A 19,453-nucleotide genomic window follows, 5' to 3' on the forward strand; every position below is an offset into this window, starting at 1 on the left:
ACAAGAAGAGTCATTAATGTAGACTTAGATATCAGGCTGTAAATCATGGCAAGAGCAGTGAAGACTAATCATTTCACGAAAGGCATTTTACAGACAGAGCCCTGATATTCAAGTAATTTTGCTCAAGCTAAAAAATAAAATTGGTCATATATAAAAAATAAAGTTGATTATTAACACAATAACTTCCTATTATAACTTGTTGGGGATTAATAGGCATGATCTCTTCAGCTGCAGAACAAGGGACACACATTTTACAGTAAGTAAAAGGCTGCGATGGAGAACCCAGTTTCATAGACCCAGAGCAGGACCAGGCGGCTGTTACACACCACAAGCAGAACGCACAACACGAGACGACAAGGCCATAAACTGACCCAGGACCCCACGAAATCCCAGTCAGGGTCAACCATGATTAAAGAAAAGAGAGAAGCAACTGCTGCAGGAAGAAGGAAATAGGACAAGCATGGCAAGCCATGTGCAGGGATGATTCTTCAACAGTCAGAGCCTACGGACTCAAGTCCCTCTGAGGTTCTCTCGTGATATGTTTTTGGGAAAAAGAAGTATTCAGCTATGGCTTCACTTTTACGGAATGTACTACTTCAAAAAACCAGAAACTTTTCTTGCCATTAGGATTTACTCAAAACAGACAGAAGGAACTTTGCCAAAGGCTCTTCTACTACAGTTGTTCCAGACTCAGGAGGAGACGGGGAGCTTCTGAAAATCTCTCTAGACACATCCTGTCCCTGCCTGCCCTTCACACGGCCTTAGGACCTATTTTCTATCTTTTCTTTTCTTTTATTTTTTAAGAGGCGGGGTTTCACCATGTTGGCCAGGCTGGTCTTGAAGTTCTGACCTCAGGTGAACTGCCCGCCTCAGCCTCCCAAAGTGTTGGGATTACAGCTGTGAGCCACTGCGCCCAGACAGGACCTATTTTCTAAATGGAGTATGGTTTCATTTCTCTGCTTAGAAACCTTAGATAACTTCCCACAGCACCAGGCCAAAGCACACATGCCTCAGGATAGCTAAGCACCTGCACAGTTAGGCCTGGAAACATCCAGCTGGCTCCCCAACTCCCTGCCACCAGTCTATGCTTCAGCTCAGATGCCCACAAATCCATGACCATCTTCTGTTCATGCAACTTCTCTTTGATTCCTTCTGAAAAAACTCAACCTGAAAAGCTCGACTTAGATTACAACACGATCCCTGATGACACTGTCAGTTTCTGGCATTCTGTACATGTGTCTCCCCGGCACGCTTGATTTTCCAGTCTGAGTTGTTTCATGGACCCTTATCTTTACTTTCCAGTGTATACAGGCACTGTTTTCTCAAGTTCTCTCTGCTCTGAACCTACCCTCCTTTTCTGACTGTCAGCAGTGATGTCCCTGCACGTCAGGCTGAGTCCCAGCCATCTGACCCTGAGGGACCGCCCAGTCCTTCCCTGACTTAGTCCACAGCAAAACCCTGGACATGAACTCTTTTCAAAGTTAGTAACTCAATTTCTGCTTTCTGACCATAACCTTCTATGTATTCTACCCTTCAATCTCTCTAATTCCAACTAACCTGCATTGCTACCTCATGCAAACCTCTAGTCCATAAACCATCTTCACTTCTTAACCTAGACTTCAGTTTCAAGGACATGCTTATCAGTGTATTGCTGACTCTGATACATCCAGGGCCACCAAACTCATGCCAATTCCCACCCAAGACCCGCCTGATCTTTCAAGCATCTACAGCAGCACACACAGAGAAAATGTCTAGACCCAGTACAGACTCAGGAATTCCAACCACAGGCCGTCACAAAGGCCAAAATCTATAAAAATTAATCATGTCAACCAACTCTAAGGCTGTTGAGAAGTGAGTAAAATAAGGCTGGTGAGACAGCAGGCCTTCTTGTCCTTGCTGTCAGAAGCCTATTCAACCCCTCTTCCTCCTCAGTTAATCCCCCTTGCACTGTCCTCCGTGTAGTGGACACCAGGTACACTACAGCTCTTATTGAATTCTGTGTCTTGATAAGAGCTGCATGTCAAGAGGGGAGAAGGGCTGGGCAGGGACTGTGATCCCAGCAATCCAACGTTCTTTATGCACAAGCTCTGTTCTCAGCTAAATTTAAAATTCCCCCACATAACTTGAAGGTCTATTTTACTATGTCAGACTGCACATGTGTCTGGCTTCCTATCAGATGAGGATTCAAGTATCTAGCATAGTGTCTACAACATAAATTCCAAGTAAAGAAAAGACGTACCAAGGGTGGGTCGAGATAGCTGTGCGTTGCTGACCACGTCTGGGGTGTGATCAGGCTGTACAGAGGGAACTGCTGCTGGGGGCTGTACATGGGAGGGAAGTAGAATGATGTCGCGTAGCGCTGCTGGGCGTACAGGCTCACGTCCAGGGGTCTAAATCCATTCTTTGGCAAAAATGTGTTTATAGCTATCGCCTTTGCTTTTATCCGCGCCTGTTTGAAAATATGCAAGTTTCTATTCGAATACTTAAATATGCAAGTTTCTATTCGAACTCCAATTTGCAAATAAACCAAGTATAACCAATGCTCTTGCTTACCTTAATTGGTTTTCCTTGAAAAGTTTTGACTTCTTCTCGAAGGTATTTATAAGCCTAAGGGCAAAATTAAGTGCAAAGTTCCATTCAATTAACCTTATGAGTAAGATGCACCAATAATTCACTCAGTAGCTCAAACAGGGAAATATATAATTAAATTATGGTGAACAGAACCTAGAATAATGATTCTTGACACTCCCTGGGTCACAGATCCCTTAAAATAACGGTATAAGAGCTATGTAATGTATACCCCAAATTCTCACAAACAAGATTGTATACAATTTTCTAAGTATTAATAGATACCAGAGAAGTCTCCCAAAGACCACTCGCTAAGAATCTTGACCTGGCGGAAAATGATGAATACTTAGTTCCTAGCATGAATACCAATTTCAGGTTAGGAGTATGCAGTTCAGGAAATACCAGACAGGAAGGAAAAGGATTATGATCATAACATTCAGAAGTCATTCTTTACATATCTCCTTGTTCTTCTCCACATTAATTCTACATTAAACCCCTATAAAACTGTGAAGGCTCTGCATCTCTGATGCAATGTCATTCGACAACATTCGCCATGCAGGCTAGCAGAGCTCACACTCTGCTCCACAATCATGGTTATCTTCCATTCCCCTTTTCCCCTTCCATCCAATTAAAACCCATCTTTCAGGTTTCTGTGTTTTCTTTTCAGAACCCCACACATTGTTTATACCATTTAACACTTTATAATATATGTGTTAGTTTCCCCACAAATAAGATGCTTCCCTTAAGGGGAGGAAAACTACTAACCCCTTACATCTCCTTACAGAGCTTACTTCTCAATACCATTAAAAGCGTCTTCCAGCATACAATGATGTCCGCTGGAAGATGAAGATTAAGTTCAAATCTCCCCACAAACATTTTGCAATTAGTAAAACTTTTCTCTGCTCAGACAGAAGAACAAAACTGATTTTCCAAGGTTGCTTTGCTTAAAATGTCCTTAGAAAGTCACATGCTTTTTATATTGCTATAAAAACTGTCTATACAAAGACACTCATTTAAGTTTCTACAACTTGATTTCCTCTGCCGATTATACTCCAACTTCCCATCACAAGTCAACTCAATGCCCAAGTGTAGTTCCAACAGGTACCAATACCAAAGACAGGTGAACTATGCACTTCATACGGTGACGGTGGAAAGAACTTACCTGTTGTGCGTCAGCTTCTGTTTCAAATGTAATAAACCAATTATCATTATAGGCAAATTCACAGTTTATAAATTTCGGTAAATTATCTCCTTTAAATAGTGCTTCTACTTCCTACGGGAAATAGAGATGTTAGAAATTAATTTTCAACAATGCCACTTTTTCTCCTCACCAAAAATTTTTTTAACCTATGCAGTCTCTTAAGGAGCTATCCTTAAACAAAGTCTAACATACCATGATGCCTAGTAAATCTGTCTTCCAAAAAGGATGAGGATTCAGTGGGGCTTCCAGAATCAGAATCACAATGCCATAGAGAAAAACAGTTACACAACTTACAGCTTCTCCTACTCTCAAGACACCATTGAGCAAATTAATGTGAAAACTATCACATCATTTTCTGGGCTAACTGCATGACTTTAAAAAATAAAAGGTAATTTAAGAAAAAAAAATTGCTTGGACTTTTGTTTCTGACCATGATGAGCTAGATTCACTCTCCCAGATGACTCAATTTAAAAACCAAAGAAAAAATACATGAAGTAATGGTTTCAGGCCCTGAACCCCAGGCAGTACATGAGTGTGATCCCTGAAAGGGACATGAACAAGAACAAGGCGGGTGGCCCTCAGTGTCTGGGCTGCAGAGATGGCAGGGTGAGCCTGCAGATGGGCCTTCCCCACATCTTCAGCCTGGAGGATAAGAGGGAACAAGCCCAGAGCAGGCTCACCCAGAGAGGAATGGTTTGTTTTCCCAGTAGCCACAATGCAAAACTCTCCTAAACCCACAGGATAGCAGGGACAGTACTCAGAAGGGCATTGCTTCAGCAGTGGGGAAAATGAGCCCTAGAGAAAAGGTTGTTCTGATTCTACTAACATGTTGGTTCCAAGTAACTTAACTGCATTTCAAAACAAAGCTCAAGAATGTTTATTAGAATACAAAAATATTCAGTAAAGTAAAATTTAAAATATCAATCATCTCCTCAAAAATTACAAAGCATATTAAAAAAAAGAAAAAGAAAATATATAATGCAAGAGGTTAGACCTAGAAATGATAGATGATACACTTAATACACATAAAACACTTACTATATATACATTCCATAGTCCATAAAAGGAAAGACTAAGTGTATTAAATATATATGGAAGATTTTTTTTAAAAAGACCCCAATTCACTGCAGATGAAAAATACAATGTCTGAAATTAAAACTACACTAAGTAAGATCAACAGCTGACTAGACACTTTCTGAAGAAAAGACAAAAGAGGGCCGGGCGAGGTGGCTCACGCCTGTAATCCCAGCACTTTGGGAGGCCGAGGCGGGTGGATCACCAGGTCAAGAGATCGAGACCATCCTGGTCAACAAGGTGAAACCCCATCTCTACTAAAAAATACAAAAATTAGCTGGGCATGGTGGCGCATGCCTGTAGTCCCAGCTACTCAGAAGGCTGAGGCAAGAGAATTGCTTGAACCCAGGAGGCGGAGGTTGCGGTGAGCTGAGATCGCGCCATTGCACTCCAGCCTGGGTAACAAGAGCGAAACTCCATCTCAAAAAAAAAAAAAAAGACAAAAGGGAGAAGAAAACATTTAACAAAATAATGGCTCAATAAATTTCAAGTACCAGAAGCCTGAAAACTACACCAAAGCGTATTGCAATCAATTTGCTTAAAACCAGTAATAAAATCTTCACAGCAGCCAGAGAAAGACTTATTACATACAGAAGGATGGAGATAACAACCACCACAGAAAACTTATACCAGAATAGAGAATACCTTTAAAACACAGAAAGGGAGGGAAAAACCCCATCAATCCAGAAATCCATATGCAGCAACACTATCTTTCATAAATAAGGGTGAAATAAAGATTTTCCAAACATACTAAAGCTGAAAAAAAAATTCATAATTGGCAGACCTGTACAAGACATGCTAAAGGAATAACCAGGCAGATGGAAAGTCCAGATGGACATAAAGCACTGTAAATGGTAAATACTGAATAAATATAAAACATATTTTTCTTGTTTTTAATCTCTTTTAAGAAATGACTTGTTTAAAGCAAATATAACAACGATGTATTGTGAGGCTTATGACTACATAGAATTAGAATGTACAACAACAGCACAGGTCAGAAGTGGAGAATGGGAGCGCAGGGCTGGACAGTAAGGAGGCAAAGTGCTCTGTGAATCACACAGACTCGAGTCAAGTTAGGGGGTCAGCTAAAAACCCTAAAGCAGGGGCGTCCAATCTTTTGGCTTCCCTAGGCCACATTGGAAGTAGAAGAACTCTCTTGGGCCACACATAAAATATACTAACGATAGCTGATGAGCTTTTAAAAAAAAGAATCTCATAATGTTTTAAGAAAGCTGATGAGTTGTGTTGGGCCACATCGGGTTGGAGAAGCATGCCCTCAAGCATCATTAAAAAAAAACAACAAAGAGTTATACCTAATAAGCCAAAAAAAGAAGATAAAAACACACGTTTAATCCTAAACAAAAGGAGGGAAAAGGGAAAAAAAATAAAGAACAGAAGAGACAAACAGAAAACAAACAGCAAGATGATAAATTTAATTACATCATTACATCATTAACCTCTTAAATGCAGATGGGCTACACTCCCAATTAAAAGACAGAAATTTTCAGATTGGATAAGAAAAGCAAGACTCAATTAAATATGAAAACACAAATGGGTTAAAAGAGGATAGAAAAGACATACCATGCTAATGTCAATCAAGGATAGCGAGAGTGGCTATATTCAGACCAGATTCCAGAGGAAAAACAGCACCAGGAAAAAAAGGGCCATTCCATAAAAAATTACTAGCCAGGTACACTTCAAAAAGTACAAAAGGAATTGAACAACCAAATGAACTACAAAAATGATTTCCAGGGATTCTAATTCCTGTTGTTGTCTCATCTCTGACAAATGCTTACTGGTTAAAAGATAAAACACACACACATATCAATGCAAAAGTCATACTTGACTAATGGTAAATTAGGACTATGACATTTAAAATCAACCAATAATACTTTAAGGCCACTAGACTATCAGTCTACTGGTGGCAAAAATGGTTTACTCCTCTGCCTCTGGGAAAATCCTACCTTTAAGAAAATCAGAATCAGTATTTAAAATGTACTAATCACTGACAAGCACCTAATTACAACTAAGGAAGAATTTTCTGGAAACTTCTAGCCTACACTTCTAAGACCCAGTAGAAGGGTGTTATAGAGTCTTTGGGAACTTATTTTCTTATGTGGATTGTTTTAGCCTACTTATTTTCCTTCCCTTTTTTCTAGAACTTTTAATTTATCGAAGAGTTTTCTTTAAGCCTTCTCAAGACTTTCATTGCTCAAGTTTTGCAACAGACATAAGGTCAGCAGTTTTGAATAACAGAACTCCAAAATCAATGTCTACTGTTAAATGCAGAAAATTCTTCTTGGTTAAAGTTTTATAAACATTTCAAGTCTTAAAAATTAGGATCTATGTTTTAAATAATACTTTGAATTAATACAGATGTCCAAATTAGTCATAAGAAATATGCTGGTCCCTCATATTCAGACCCTTAATAAAATATATATATATATATAAAATCTAAATTCTTTTTCTCCACATATTAGAACTAGTAAAGACAGCCTGTGTTGAAAAGAAGGTAAAACTTGCTAGAATAAGACCATACTTATATGAGAGTAATAGAATTTCTTATGCTAGGCAGACAACGTTGTTGGAATCCTAACCTTTGTCACATGCGAGAATTGTTTTCCTTAAAAAAACCCTCACACACACTAACCCACTTGTACCAAAACACTAAATCTTGGAAGCCTGAGCAGCAATGTCTATTTGCTCCGCAGAGAAGGTGTGTGGGAAGATGCAGCATGAATGACTGAGGCTGAAATCATGTGAGATGTAAGATGAGTAACAAACCAGGATTCCTGTGTTCTGCGAGTCCCCAGAGCAGGAAGATTCCGTTTTACATGAAGACTTTAGTTCATGATCTCAAGCGTGACCATCAGTGTATTTACTACACAAAGCAACTTAGTTTAGGCATTTGGGCAAATAGCAGATTTTACAGCAACATATAACAGTAGATTGCTTTTCATTACTTTTAAGCTATCAAATACTATGGTTCCCTAAAATTACTGCCCAAGTTACTGGTTCTCTAAGAGTGGCTGTGCTGGCTTGGACTAGGCCACATTGATGGCTCAGAGAGTTATTCACAATGCCCCTCTGTCATAAAAATACTTGTTTGAACAGTTATTGATCACCAAAGTGCTCTTTATTGTGACTTGTGCGTTTACTTATTTTTAAATATTTAAATGTGTTATTTTTAATTGCTATAGTAATGGATAAACCCTCACTATCTTTAGTATAAAGGAGTACTGAGATCAAAAGGTTTGGGAATCGTTCCCTCCTACTCTGTAACTCTCAATGTGTGTAAATCCTGGGAAAACAGTATTAATGTAAGAATTCAGTCTACAAAATACACAGCCCAAAAAAACATAAAAGTAAAAAAATAAAAATGAAACCCAACAAAGACCTTTGGGAAAACATCCAAGTAACCTTCGGAGGAGAAATTACTTACTTCCACAGGGGTAGCTTCAGATATTTCACGCAATATTACTATGCAGCGATTTTGATTTGGCCTTACTTTTTCTCCCTTTTCATCCACTTGGACTAAAGGTAAAGCTATAAAGAGAAGAAAAATCAATGGTAAAACAAAAATACTAAAATATGATATGCCAGTGGAATGTGTTACACTGTATTACTAAATAAGCTAAAGAAATCTGCAAGTACTGGGCAAACTGTCAAAATTTTGCTAGCCTAACAAAAGGTTTAAACCAATCTCATCTGTTAAATTTTTCAAAACTATGGACATTTTAAAATCCTACAAGAGCTATAATGTATGCAACAGTATGAAACAAAGGTTCTAAACAGGTCAAGTACTAAAGGCAGATTAAAATACAGGGTTAATGGCTTTCTCCTTTCCATAAGTACCTAAAATGAAATAATCTTGTCTTATTATAACTGATTCGGTAAGCCCTTTGCTGGCTCCCTGATGATAATCTCTTACCTAACGGCCATGCATTGTTTACACTAGGATGCTCACGCGGCTGCAATAATAGGCCTAGTTTAGATTTTGCCAGTTTTTACATAAACTTTTATTGTGTTCTGGTATCACATCTATGAAATCATGCAATGCACAGATTCGAGTCACGGCGCGTAATGATCATAATTAGGGCTCAGAGGTGCCCACTATTGCAAAGACACAAACTACCAGCATCAGGAATGGAAGTGGGCAATATCATTACAGGTTCTATCAACAGGAAAAAGATAACAAGGGAATATTATGAAAAAGTTCACACTAATAAATTACATGAAATAGAAACATTTCTTAAAAGACATAAAACACCAAAGCTTACTCTACAAGAAAGGTAACTGGTGCATAATTATAACTTAGTTTTTATATCTTAATCTGACAAAAGATATCAAAGACTTGTATGCTGAAAAGTGCAAAACACTGCCAACAGAACATTTTAAAGACCAAAATAACAACATACTCTGTGCTTGTGGGTTGTAAAACTTAACATTGGTAGAATGGGTAACTTCTTCTCAAGTAAATTTACAGAATCAATGCAATCCCAATAGAAACACAAACAGGACTTTTTGAAAAACTGTCACAATTATTCTAAAATTTATACACAAAAGCAAAACATTTAGAAAAACCACAACAAAGCTGGAGGTTCCGTACCTACTTTAAGACTTATTATAACATTACAGTGATCAAGATACTACAGTGTCTTTACTAAATCAGACAAGTAATAAGGGAATAGAACACATGTTCCAGAGATCAACACCCAGGTGCATGGGCAGTCAATACAAGGGCCCAAACACGCATGGTGCTATAACAGATGAACTCAGGATCCACACCCCACACCATGTACAAACATCAGCACAACACAGATCACAGACTCCAATGTTCAAATGTGAAACATAAAACTAATATAAGGAAAACTATCATAACCTTGGGCCAAGCAAAGATTTCTTATGTGCAACACCAAAATCAAGATCTGTAACAGGAAAAAAATTAACAAATTAGACTATATAAAGAATTACTACTTCTGCTTCTTGAAAAACACTGACAGAACAACAACAAAAAAAACCAGTTGTAGACTGAGAGAGCATATTTGTTAAGCATGTGTGTGATAAGGACTTGTATCCAGAATACCTGAAATACATATTAACGTGCACACACATACATCATTGACAATATGATCAAGGAGCAAAGCAGCATCTTTTTCAATAAGTAGTGCTGAACTACTTGACATCCATATGCAGAAAATTAGTCTAGATGCAGACCTGGCGCCACCATTCATAAAAATTAACACAAAATGAATCATGGACCTAAGTATAAAATGCAAAACCATAAGTCGTAGAAAACATAGGAGAAAATCTAGAAGACCTTGGGTCTGACAATAACTTTTTAGATACAACACCAAAGGCTTCATCCATGAAAAACTTCATTAACATTTAATACTTCTGCTCTGTGAGAGGCAATGTCAACTGGATAAGAAGACAAGCCATTGACAGATGGATAGTTGCAAAAGATACATCTGATAAAGGACTGTTAACATCAAAATACAAAAAAATCTAAAAACCTCAACAATAAGAAAATGAACAAACTTGGCTGGGCATGGTGGCTCATGCCTGTAATCCCAGCACTTTAGAAGGCCAAGGTGGGCAGATCACGAGGTCAAGAGACTGAGACCATCCTAGCCAACATGATGAAACCCCGTCTCTACTAAAAATACAAAAATTAGCTGGGCGTGGTAGAACACAACTGTAGTCCCAGCTACTCAGGAGGCTGAGGCAGGAGAATCGCTTGAACTCGGGGGGTAGAGGTTGACGTGAGCTGAGATGGCGTCATTGTACTCCAGCCTGGGTAAGAAGAGCAAAACTTAGAGAGAGAGAGAGAGAAAGAGAGAGAGAGAGAGAGAGAGAGAATATGCAAATTAAAACATCAATGAGATGCCACTGCATAACTATCAGCACGGCAAAAATCCAAAACAATGATACCAACAAATGCTGGCAAGGATGTAGAGCAACAGGAACTCTCATTCACTGCCGATGGGAACGCAAAGTGGTACATCCACTTTGGAAGACAATTTGGTGGTTTCTTATAAAAGAAATCATAATTTTAGCATATGATCTGGCAATTGTGCTCCTTGGTATTTATCGAAAGGTGCGAAAAAATTATGTCCACGCAAAACTCTGCACACAGAGTTTATAGCAACTTTACTCATAACTGCCAAAACTTGGAAGTAATCAAGATGTCCTTCAGTGGGTAGATGGAGAAACAACCTGTGGGACATCCAGACAATTAACTCTTATTCAACACTAAAAGAAATGATCTATCAGCCATGAAGACATGGAGGAACCTTCAACATATATTGCTAAGTGAAAGAAGCCAATCTGAAAAGGCTACGTCCTATAGGATTCCAACTCTACAACATTCTGGAAGAGGTGAAATTACAGGATCAGTGGCTTCCAGTGATTAGGGAGAGGGAGGGATGAACAGGTGGTACTCAGAGGATGTTTAGGTCAACAAAATTATCCTATATAATACTGTACTGGTAGACACACGTCACAATACAGTTGTCTGAATCTACAGAATATACAATACGAAGTGAACCCTTATGTAAACTGTGGACTCCAGGTGATAATGATGTGTCAGTGTAGTTTCATCAGTTGTAAATGTTCCTGTGGTGGGGAATGTCCATAAGGGAAGAGGCCAAACATGTGTGCAGGTACTATATGGGCGATGTCCCTACTTTGCTCAGTTTTGCTGTGAGACTAAAACTGTTTCAAAAAATAAAGTCAACTTCTAAAGAAAGGACTCAATTGTTACTAAAACTAATAAAGTATGTGTGGGACGTCTAAACAGACACTTCTGCAAAGAAGAAAAAGGGAGGCAAATCAGCACATTAAAAAAATGTTCACCTTCATTAACCATTAGAGAAACAGAAGGTAAAACCTCAGTAAGATACCACTATCCAGTTATTAGAAAACATAAAATTAGCATGACTACATACCAAGCGTGAGAAGGATATGGGGCAACTGGAGCTCTCATCCCTGCTGGTGGTGGCCAACTGTAAAATGGTCCAACCACTTTGGAAAACAGATGGGCAGTTTCACAGTTAATCATACACCTAACCACACAATCCAGACATTCCGCTTCTGGTTATTTACCCGAGACAGAGGGAAGCACATGGTCACACAAAGACTTTTACACAGATGTTCACAGCAATTTGTAGTGGTCAAAACCTGGCAATACCCTAAATGTCCATAACTAGTAGGTACATAAACCAACTGGGAATATCCATTTGAGAGAATACTTCCCAGCAAAAAGAAGTAATCACCTATTAATCCAGTAAACAAAAAAATAGTTATGCCTGACCAAAAGAAAGTGATATTGCATAATTGACTCCATTCACATGGAATATGTAAGCACTACAAACTAATCTGCAGTGACAGGAAGCAAATCAGTGGTTGCCGGGAGAGGGAGTAGAGGAAGCTTGGCGGGGGCAGGCTGTGGTGGCTATGTTTGGTATCGTGATTGTGGTAGTTTCATGGGTGTATAAATATGCAAAAATTACCAAATGTACACTTAGAATGTATGGTTTATGGTATGTAAATTCTACCTCCATACAGCAGGGGTATTACCCTCTGCACTTCACTCCTTGCCCAACTCACCTCTCGCCATGATGCGACAATGAATCCCATTCCCGCTTTCACACCACCTCTGTGCTCCTCTGAACCCACAAAAATCCCTGTGCTTCAGCTTTACACATCCCCAAGCTTTATATATATGGTATCATCTTGCACAAATTTGGAAATATGCTTTTATAAACATTCTCATTTTAAAATTTATTCTTGTTGGAATATGTAGTTCTAGCTCACTGTAACAGCTCTGGTACTCACTGCATGAATAAATACATTTATTCTGGTGACAAATATTTTAGCATGTCTTTTTAATTGGCAGTTTCAGTTATATTAAGGGTAAAAACAGTACTTGAATCAGACATACTGGGACACACACTGTATGTGCATTATGGTATTAAAAATAATCTAGAAATGTAACTTACACAACTTAATACAAGAGCTGCAGTATTCAAATTAAAGTAAAATCATTCAGACAATCTTGAGTTTAATTTTTAAAAAGATAAAATTAAATATTCATTAAGTATCTGCTACGTGTCTGAGTCTTTGCTAGGTATTTTGGGCACAAGATTTAAACATAAGATGAGACCAGGCACGGTGGCTCTCAGCACTTTGGGAGACCGAGACGGGCAGATCACTTGAGGTCAGGAGGTTGAGACTGGCCATGCTCCATGGTGAAACTTTGTCTCTACTAAAAATACAAAAAATTAGCTGGGCATGCTAGGGCACCCTTGTAATCCCCAGCTACTTGGGAGGCTGAGGCACAAGAATCACTTAAACACGGGAGGGAGAGGTTGCAGTGAGCTGAGACGGCACCACTGCACTCCAGCCTGGGTGACAGAGTGTGATTCCATCTCAAAAATAAATAAATTCATTAATTTAATTTAATTTTTTAAAAAATATGATGAGAACTTTGCTCCTGTGGACCTACTGATGACATCTTCATCCTCTTCAGAACTACAATTAATGCGATAAACTTGCTAACTATATTCTTATCACTCAGCTTCTTACAAAGGCATGTATATTTCTGTCCAAAAATTGAGTGAAAAAAGACAAAATGAGAAACAAAAGGGCCGAGTGCAAATGGATAAAATGTTAACAGTCATAAAGAAGGTGGGAGCAGCTGGGGTAAAATAGGTGATGAGGCTGCCCTGGATAGCTCATGGGAAGGTGGGCTCTCTTAAGCAACCACAGAGAGCAATTTAATATCTTCATGGTTGGTGGAAACACCCCTTGCCAGTAACAACTGAGAAATCATCCCAGTAGCAGCATTTCCAAGGTCTGTCCTAAAAGAAATAACTAAACCTGGAACTCCTAATCATAACCAAAAAGACTTCAGAGTATAAACAGGAACAAAAATGCTGCTGGCCTTTCAAAGATGGAGCCACATTCAGCTGGCATAGACAACAGCTTCTGTTCTGCATGGTGACACCAGGGAGAACAGTGCCATCCTGGCAGACGGCAGTGCCACTCTCAGAGTTCACAGTCAATGGTAATTATATTTGCCAGTTTCCTCACTGTTTCCAATAATTTAATAACCCATGACATTTGTCTAAAAACAGAAAAATAGAAGACTCTTATTTGTGAAAAAAAAAATCCAACTAAGTTCTAAGGTAAGATGCTCATCTTTTTATACTACTTGTAAAGTCAAATCCACACAAGAAAAAAAAAATCTGCAGTCTTCAGTCCAGCTGCTAAGCCAGGGGACAATGTGAAAACCTTCTATGTTAGTGTGGGCAGTGGACTTAAGTCAGGCTTAGCCAGTCCGATCACTCAACACTAAGTAGCAGGCACCATCTGCACTTGATGCTTAAACACTGTGATACTGCCGAACTTCAAAGAAACAGCTTCATCCACAACATAATTTTAAGAAAAATGCAAAAATATTTCATCGAAACATTAACAGGAAGTTGCAATTTGAAAGAAACTCCTTTAGTGGCAAAACTGTAATTAAAATGTATTTTACTTTAACTATAAATGCTATTTTTATTTTGTTTTTTTATGAATGAAACATCTGTCTTTAAAATCCCCATTAAAAATATTCCTTTTCTATATCATATGACCAAAAACTTGCTTGAGGTTTCATGATGGATTCAATTGGCACTCCCCAGGACTATCAGGCACTATTCCAGAATTACTGGACCTGGGCAGGAAGGAATGAAAGTCCAGAGAACAGTCTGATTTGCCATCAAGAACCTTAACATTTGATGGCTATAGGTTTAAAGGTTCATACTGATAAGACAAATGATCTAAAGATAAGTATTATTAATTTAACATTGTCATTTACTTACATCTTAGCACTTCCACAATCAAGTCCACATCAGTGCTGAGCTTCTTGATGTGGTCGAGGTTAGCCACCGTTGTGATTGGCACATACTGGTCACTATCCATCTGTGATATAAGATACATGTCACTAGCAAGGTTCTCCCTGTTGAAAGAAAACAATTTCCTTTAATCAATATTTCTTTAAAAGGAAGTTTCACCTACAGCAATTCCAGTTTCACAAGAGACGTGAGTGTGGCATGGTATCGCTTTGGAGTTAAATCTGAACCCATGCTCCATCTGTTATTTGCTGTCTCTCTGGCCTCAGGTAAATTTTTTCAAAATCTCTGCCTTGGAGAGGCTAGGAGAGCAAAAGTAAAAGTATACTGCACTTTCTACAATCAAAATTCGTGAGATGATGATTATTTTTAAATAAGATGTAACTATTTATAGCTCTCATTTTTGTCCTAAAAATTATTTGAGGAGTTTACTAAAAACACATACAATTTTGTTAGGCCAGGCACGGTGGCCCATGCCTGTAATCCCAGTACTTGGGAAGCCAAGGCAGGCAGATCACCTGGAGTCAGGAGTTTGAGACTAGCCTGGCCAACGTGGTGAAACCCCGTCTCTACTAAAAATACAAAAATTAGCCAGGTGGGGTGGCAGGCACCTGTAATCCCAGCTACTCGGGAGGCTGAGGCAGGAGAATCGCTTGAACTCGGGAGGTGGAGGTTGCAATAAGCCAAGACTGTGCCACTGCACTCCAGCCTGGGAGACATGAGTAAAACTCTGTCTCAAAAATAAAAATAAAAATTAAGTAAAGAAATCCAGCTGAATGAACAAGAAGGGAAAACATAAAAAGCCATGTGGAACAGCATGGGCCAGGATAAGGTTATTCCCAAAATTCTTCCTGTAGACTCTGGAGCACTCACTAGAGAGGTTATATCCAGCCCTGACTTCCTAGCAGCCAGAATTCAAAAGAAGGAAACAGAATCAGTAACTTTACCCACAAAATCCAAAGGTGAGCCACAAATAATCAGCAGTTTGGGCCAAGATGAGCTATTTTCTGGTGCTTTGGCCAAAGATCAATGTTTTCTGTGATTTCTCAAGAAAAGACATTGTGTGATGTAGTGAACAAGGCCCAAAAAACATTTCAAAACTGAGCATAGTGCTGGGTTCCTGGGGCCTCTGCTCAGTGTCCCTCGGTGAAGGCCCATGACTGCCAATCAAATGGAGGACATGCAGAAAGAGGCCCTGCTCCACCCTCATCTCCGGGGCCTTCCAGGTGTAGCTGATTCTGGCCCCGTGGGACTACAGACAGGCGTGGGTGGCAGAGAGCTCACACTTGTGCTCCACTAGGGTGCTCAACTGGTGCCCCAGCACCTTTTGTGCCTACTGTGTCATGGTGCGGGTTCGCTCAGGCTCCAAATGTGGAACAGCATGGGCGTGGGGAGGAGGCCAGCAAAGCCCCTCACACCTCCACCTCACACAGCCACACCAGTTTCAAGGAGCCCCTAGCAGACACCTGTGTGGAATCCTCAGGGCTCCAGAGAAAACACATGGACAATCATCATCACTGACAGAAAACCTTACACATGGCCAACTGGTTATACTCATACTCGGAGAAATTACATCAAACCCAATCCCATTTTCCTTTATGTCCAGTTCTGCCAAAGGTTTTACTAAGAAAAAGGTATTACTCAGGGGAAAAAGTATTAAAAATGAGTGTTACATAAGTAAAACAACTTGCTATCTCAGTATGAGGTGTGTTTTCAGAAACAACGTAGCACATTTGTTCTCAAACTTCAGTGTGATAAAGAGTCTGATTCAGCAGCATGGGCCGGGCCAGGCCAGGCCAGGGACGGCACTTCAGACAGTGACCACCAAGATCACTGTGGCCTCAACTCTGGGGACCACTGACATGAGGGTTACCTTCCATTCTCAAATGTGAAAAGACAGTTATTACTCAATACTCCACATCATATATATATATATATATACATATATACATATATATACATATATACATATATATATATACACATATATACATATATATATATGGATATGAGTAGATACATACTCTTTCTTAATTATTTGTACAATATCAGAAATATCAGGTACTAGAAAAACCATCACCAGCCTCACCTAGATAAGCAGAATTCCAATGTTTTTTTAAGTACTTCTCGGGGGTCTTCCTGGCTTTCTGGTTGAGACTCATTTCCTCCTACAGAAAAGTAATGATCAACTTAGGAAAAATGGCTTAAAATTTAGGAAGCAGATAATTCAGTACAGCAGTTCTAATGCTTTCAACTCTGACACAACTACATTAAGTGCATACTGCATATGAAAAATGCTATTTTACCTATCAAAAAGTAAATCATGTAAAAAAAAAAAAAAAAAAACTATCCCTTTATTCCCCAAAACAAAAACAGCACAGTTTAGAAAAATAATCTAAGTCTCATAAGCAGTTTAGCAAGGGCTTTTCTTTAAACCAGAAATCACAATTGTAAGCTTAGTTAATGTCTTGTCTCAAAAAGAAGTTTCAAATAACCTACACAAACACAGACACTGAACAATAATAAAATAAAGAGGAAAAAATTGAAACAACAACAAAAAAGGTAACAGGCAAAAACAAACAAACAAACAACAACAAAAAAAAAAACCCAAGGCTGGAGATCATAAAGACAGTCCCTAGGACTAGACAATTTCTACAACAGAGGCTTAAATTTGCCTTTAAAACTTCCGGATAGTCAAAGGAACAATGGAGAAATTGTTGTGTTATAGAGTTCCTATAAGAGAATGATAAACAAACCAGATCTTCAAGAGGAAACAAAAGCGGGTTCTAAATCCTGGAAGAAATTTCTGAGAGGATGCCAGAGGGCATGGTGCGTGTGGTCACGGGAAGCACAGGGCTGTGGATGCAGGAGTTCCAGAAGATGGAGCTGAACTCTGGACACTGAGTAAACAGGTACTTTAATAATGTTGAGATGACAGGCATTGAAATGCTAAGAACTAAGTTTTTTCCTACGTTCCTATACACATTAGCATGGTACAATCATACATGAGCCATTCTAACACAAGGCAGACTTGTATCTTAAAAGTCAAAGTTAAAGACCATGAAAAGGCAAAGACAAAGTGGAGAGTTCAGGACAAATAAGAGGGACAGAGAGTTTGCATAGTGTTACACAATGAGCTTAGTAAAATCCACCCCATCAGCAAAAACAAACAAACAAACAAAAAACTGCTAAAGCAACCGTAACACAAAACCAAACCATGGGACTTAATGAGAACAAAAACTGAAAACACAACCTGATGCCACTGTCCATCTAGAAGGCATCTCTGGATCACTCATTTAAATTCACACTCCACGCCCCCATATTTAATAGGTATTTACTAAGTATTTCTATGTGCCAGGCAATATTGCAGGCTCTGTGAATTCAGCCTGAATAAGGCAAAGCCTCTGCTCTCATGAAGCCAACATTCTAATGGGAGAGGCAGATGACAGACAGTTAATCAGCAACTATACACATCATGTCAGAGAGAAACTGACACTGAGGAAACAACCCAGAATAAGGGGAGGCAAGGCCCGGTGCCCGCTGGACAGAAAGTGCCATGTGACCTGATGGAGGAGGGGTGGGGCATGCAGGAAGGTGGGAAGTGTGTTCTAAGTGGGGTGCTTCAAGCACAGGGGTCAAGTCCAGCAGTAGGAGCCCGGCACAGCTGAGAAGAGGGGTGACGGACACAGTAAGAAATGGGGTCACAGAGGCTGATGTATGTGAATGAGATCAAGTAGAACACTAGAATAACCTAAACTTAATAGAATACCCAATTCAGGGCTGACATTTTGAAAAGACCTCTGTGGTCTAGGAAGAAAATTCTTGAATGAAAAAATAAAAAGAAAAGATCTCTGGTTCCATGGTATGGACAGACCCCAGCCAGAAGCTAATGCAATCATCGAGGACAGACCACTAGACAGGACTCTCCAAGTGACAGGTGGTGCTGAAGCCACGAGGGAATAAAGAGCAGTCTACGAATGAACCCAGGACACTCCCACCTTCAGCAGGAGGCAAGCGCATGAGGGCCAAAGGACACAGGTTCACAGTGAGCAAGGTGGGAACACCATTAGGGTCCTGTGTAGTTAGGAGCCAAGAGAATCATCCACAATAAAATAACACAGTAGAGCCAGGTAGGTTAAGAAGTTGGAACTAACTACTAGATCTTGCTGCACCAGCGTCATTAAAGAGCTTGACAAATGCCACTTAGGACAACTGTCTACCTGGACTGGATTCAAGAGAGAATGGAAGCAAGGAGATAGGGACAGCAAGCAGATAGCTGAAGTGTTCTGCTGTGAAAGACAGGCTGCTCAGGGCAGTTTCACCTATGGGCGATGATACCACCTTAGAAACATGGGGAATGACCCAACCATGCAAGTAACGCCTGACACTGCAGAGGAGACTGAGAAGCAAAGTCAATGACAAAGAAGTGAGGTGGGCTCTCAGGGAGACTGGAGGTTGGGCATGTGGTATCAGTAAGACACAGGCAATCTGCCTCCAGGCAAGATAGGATCACAGGGACTAGGTTAACTTTCCCTTTAAAATCACCAAGAAACCAAGTAAGATAGATGAAACGATGGTTTTCCAGATGTGGAACACAGGGCAACAAAGGACATGGATTCCTATGTAACATGAGACACTAAAGTAACCCCCACACGTCCAGCCCACTCCCTTGGGGGAAGTCCCAGGCTGTGCCCAGGGAGTGGGAAGTCAG

The 19,453-nt window shown here is 39.7% G+C and overlaps 1 protein-coding gene across 7 annotated transcripts in view; it reads right to left on the reverse strand.

The window, feature by feature from the left end:
• LARP4B (La ribonucleoprotein 4B) overlaps positions 1-19,453 on the reverse strand; it is a 78,819-nt gene that overhangs the window by 15,109 nt on the left and 44,257 nt on the right. For 5 of the 7 annotated variants that reach the window (XM_064371801.1, XM_021670717.2, XM_021670718.2 and 2 more), the window contains 6 exons: positions 16,832-16,910; positions 14,713-14,849; positions 8,286-8,389; positions 3,731-3,841; positions 2,554-2,607; positions 2,240-2,449 (listed from right to left, as the gene is read on the reverse strand). In XM_064371801.1, coding sequence (XP_064227871.1) covers positions 2,240-2,449; positions 2,554-2,607; positions 3,731-3,841; positions 8,286-8,389; positions 14,713-14,849; positions 16,832-16,910 — 695 coding nt within the window. Of the gene's footprint in view, positions 1-2,239; positions 2,450-2,553; positions 2,608-3,730; positions 3,842-8,285; positions 8,390-8,800; positions 10,659-14,712; positions 14,850-16,831; positions 16,911-19,453 lie in introns of those variants that run through there. The other 2 variants (XM_064371800.1, XM_064371799.1) reach the window with 2 other exon arrangements.

This window comes from Aotus nancymaae, unplaced genomic scaffold, assembly GCF_030222135.1.
Source record: "Aotus nancymaae isolate 86718 unplaced genomic scaffold, 86718_ANA_hifiasm-v0.15.2.pri h1tg000173l, whole genome shotgun sequence".
NCBI lineage: Eukaryota > Metazoa > Chordata > Mammalia > Primates > Aotidae > Aotus > Aotus nancymaae.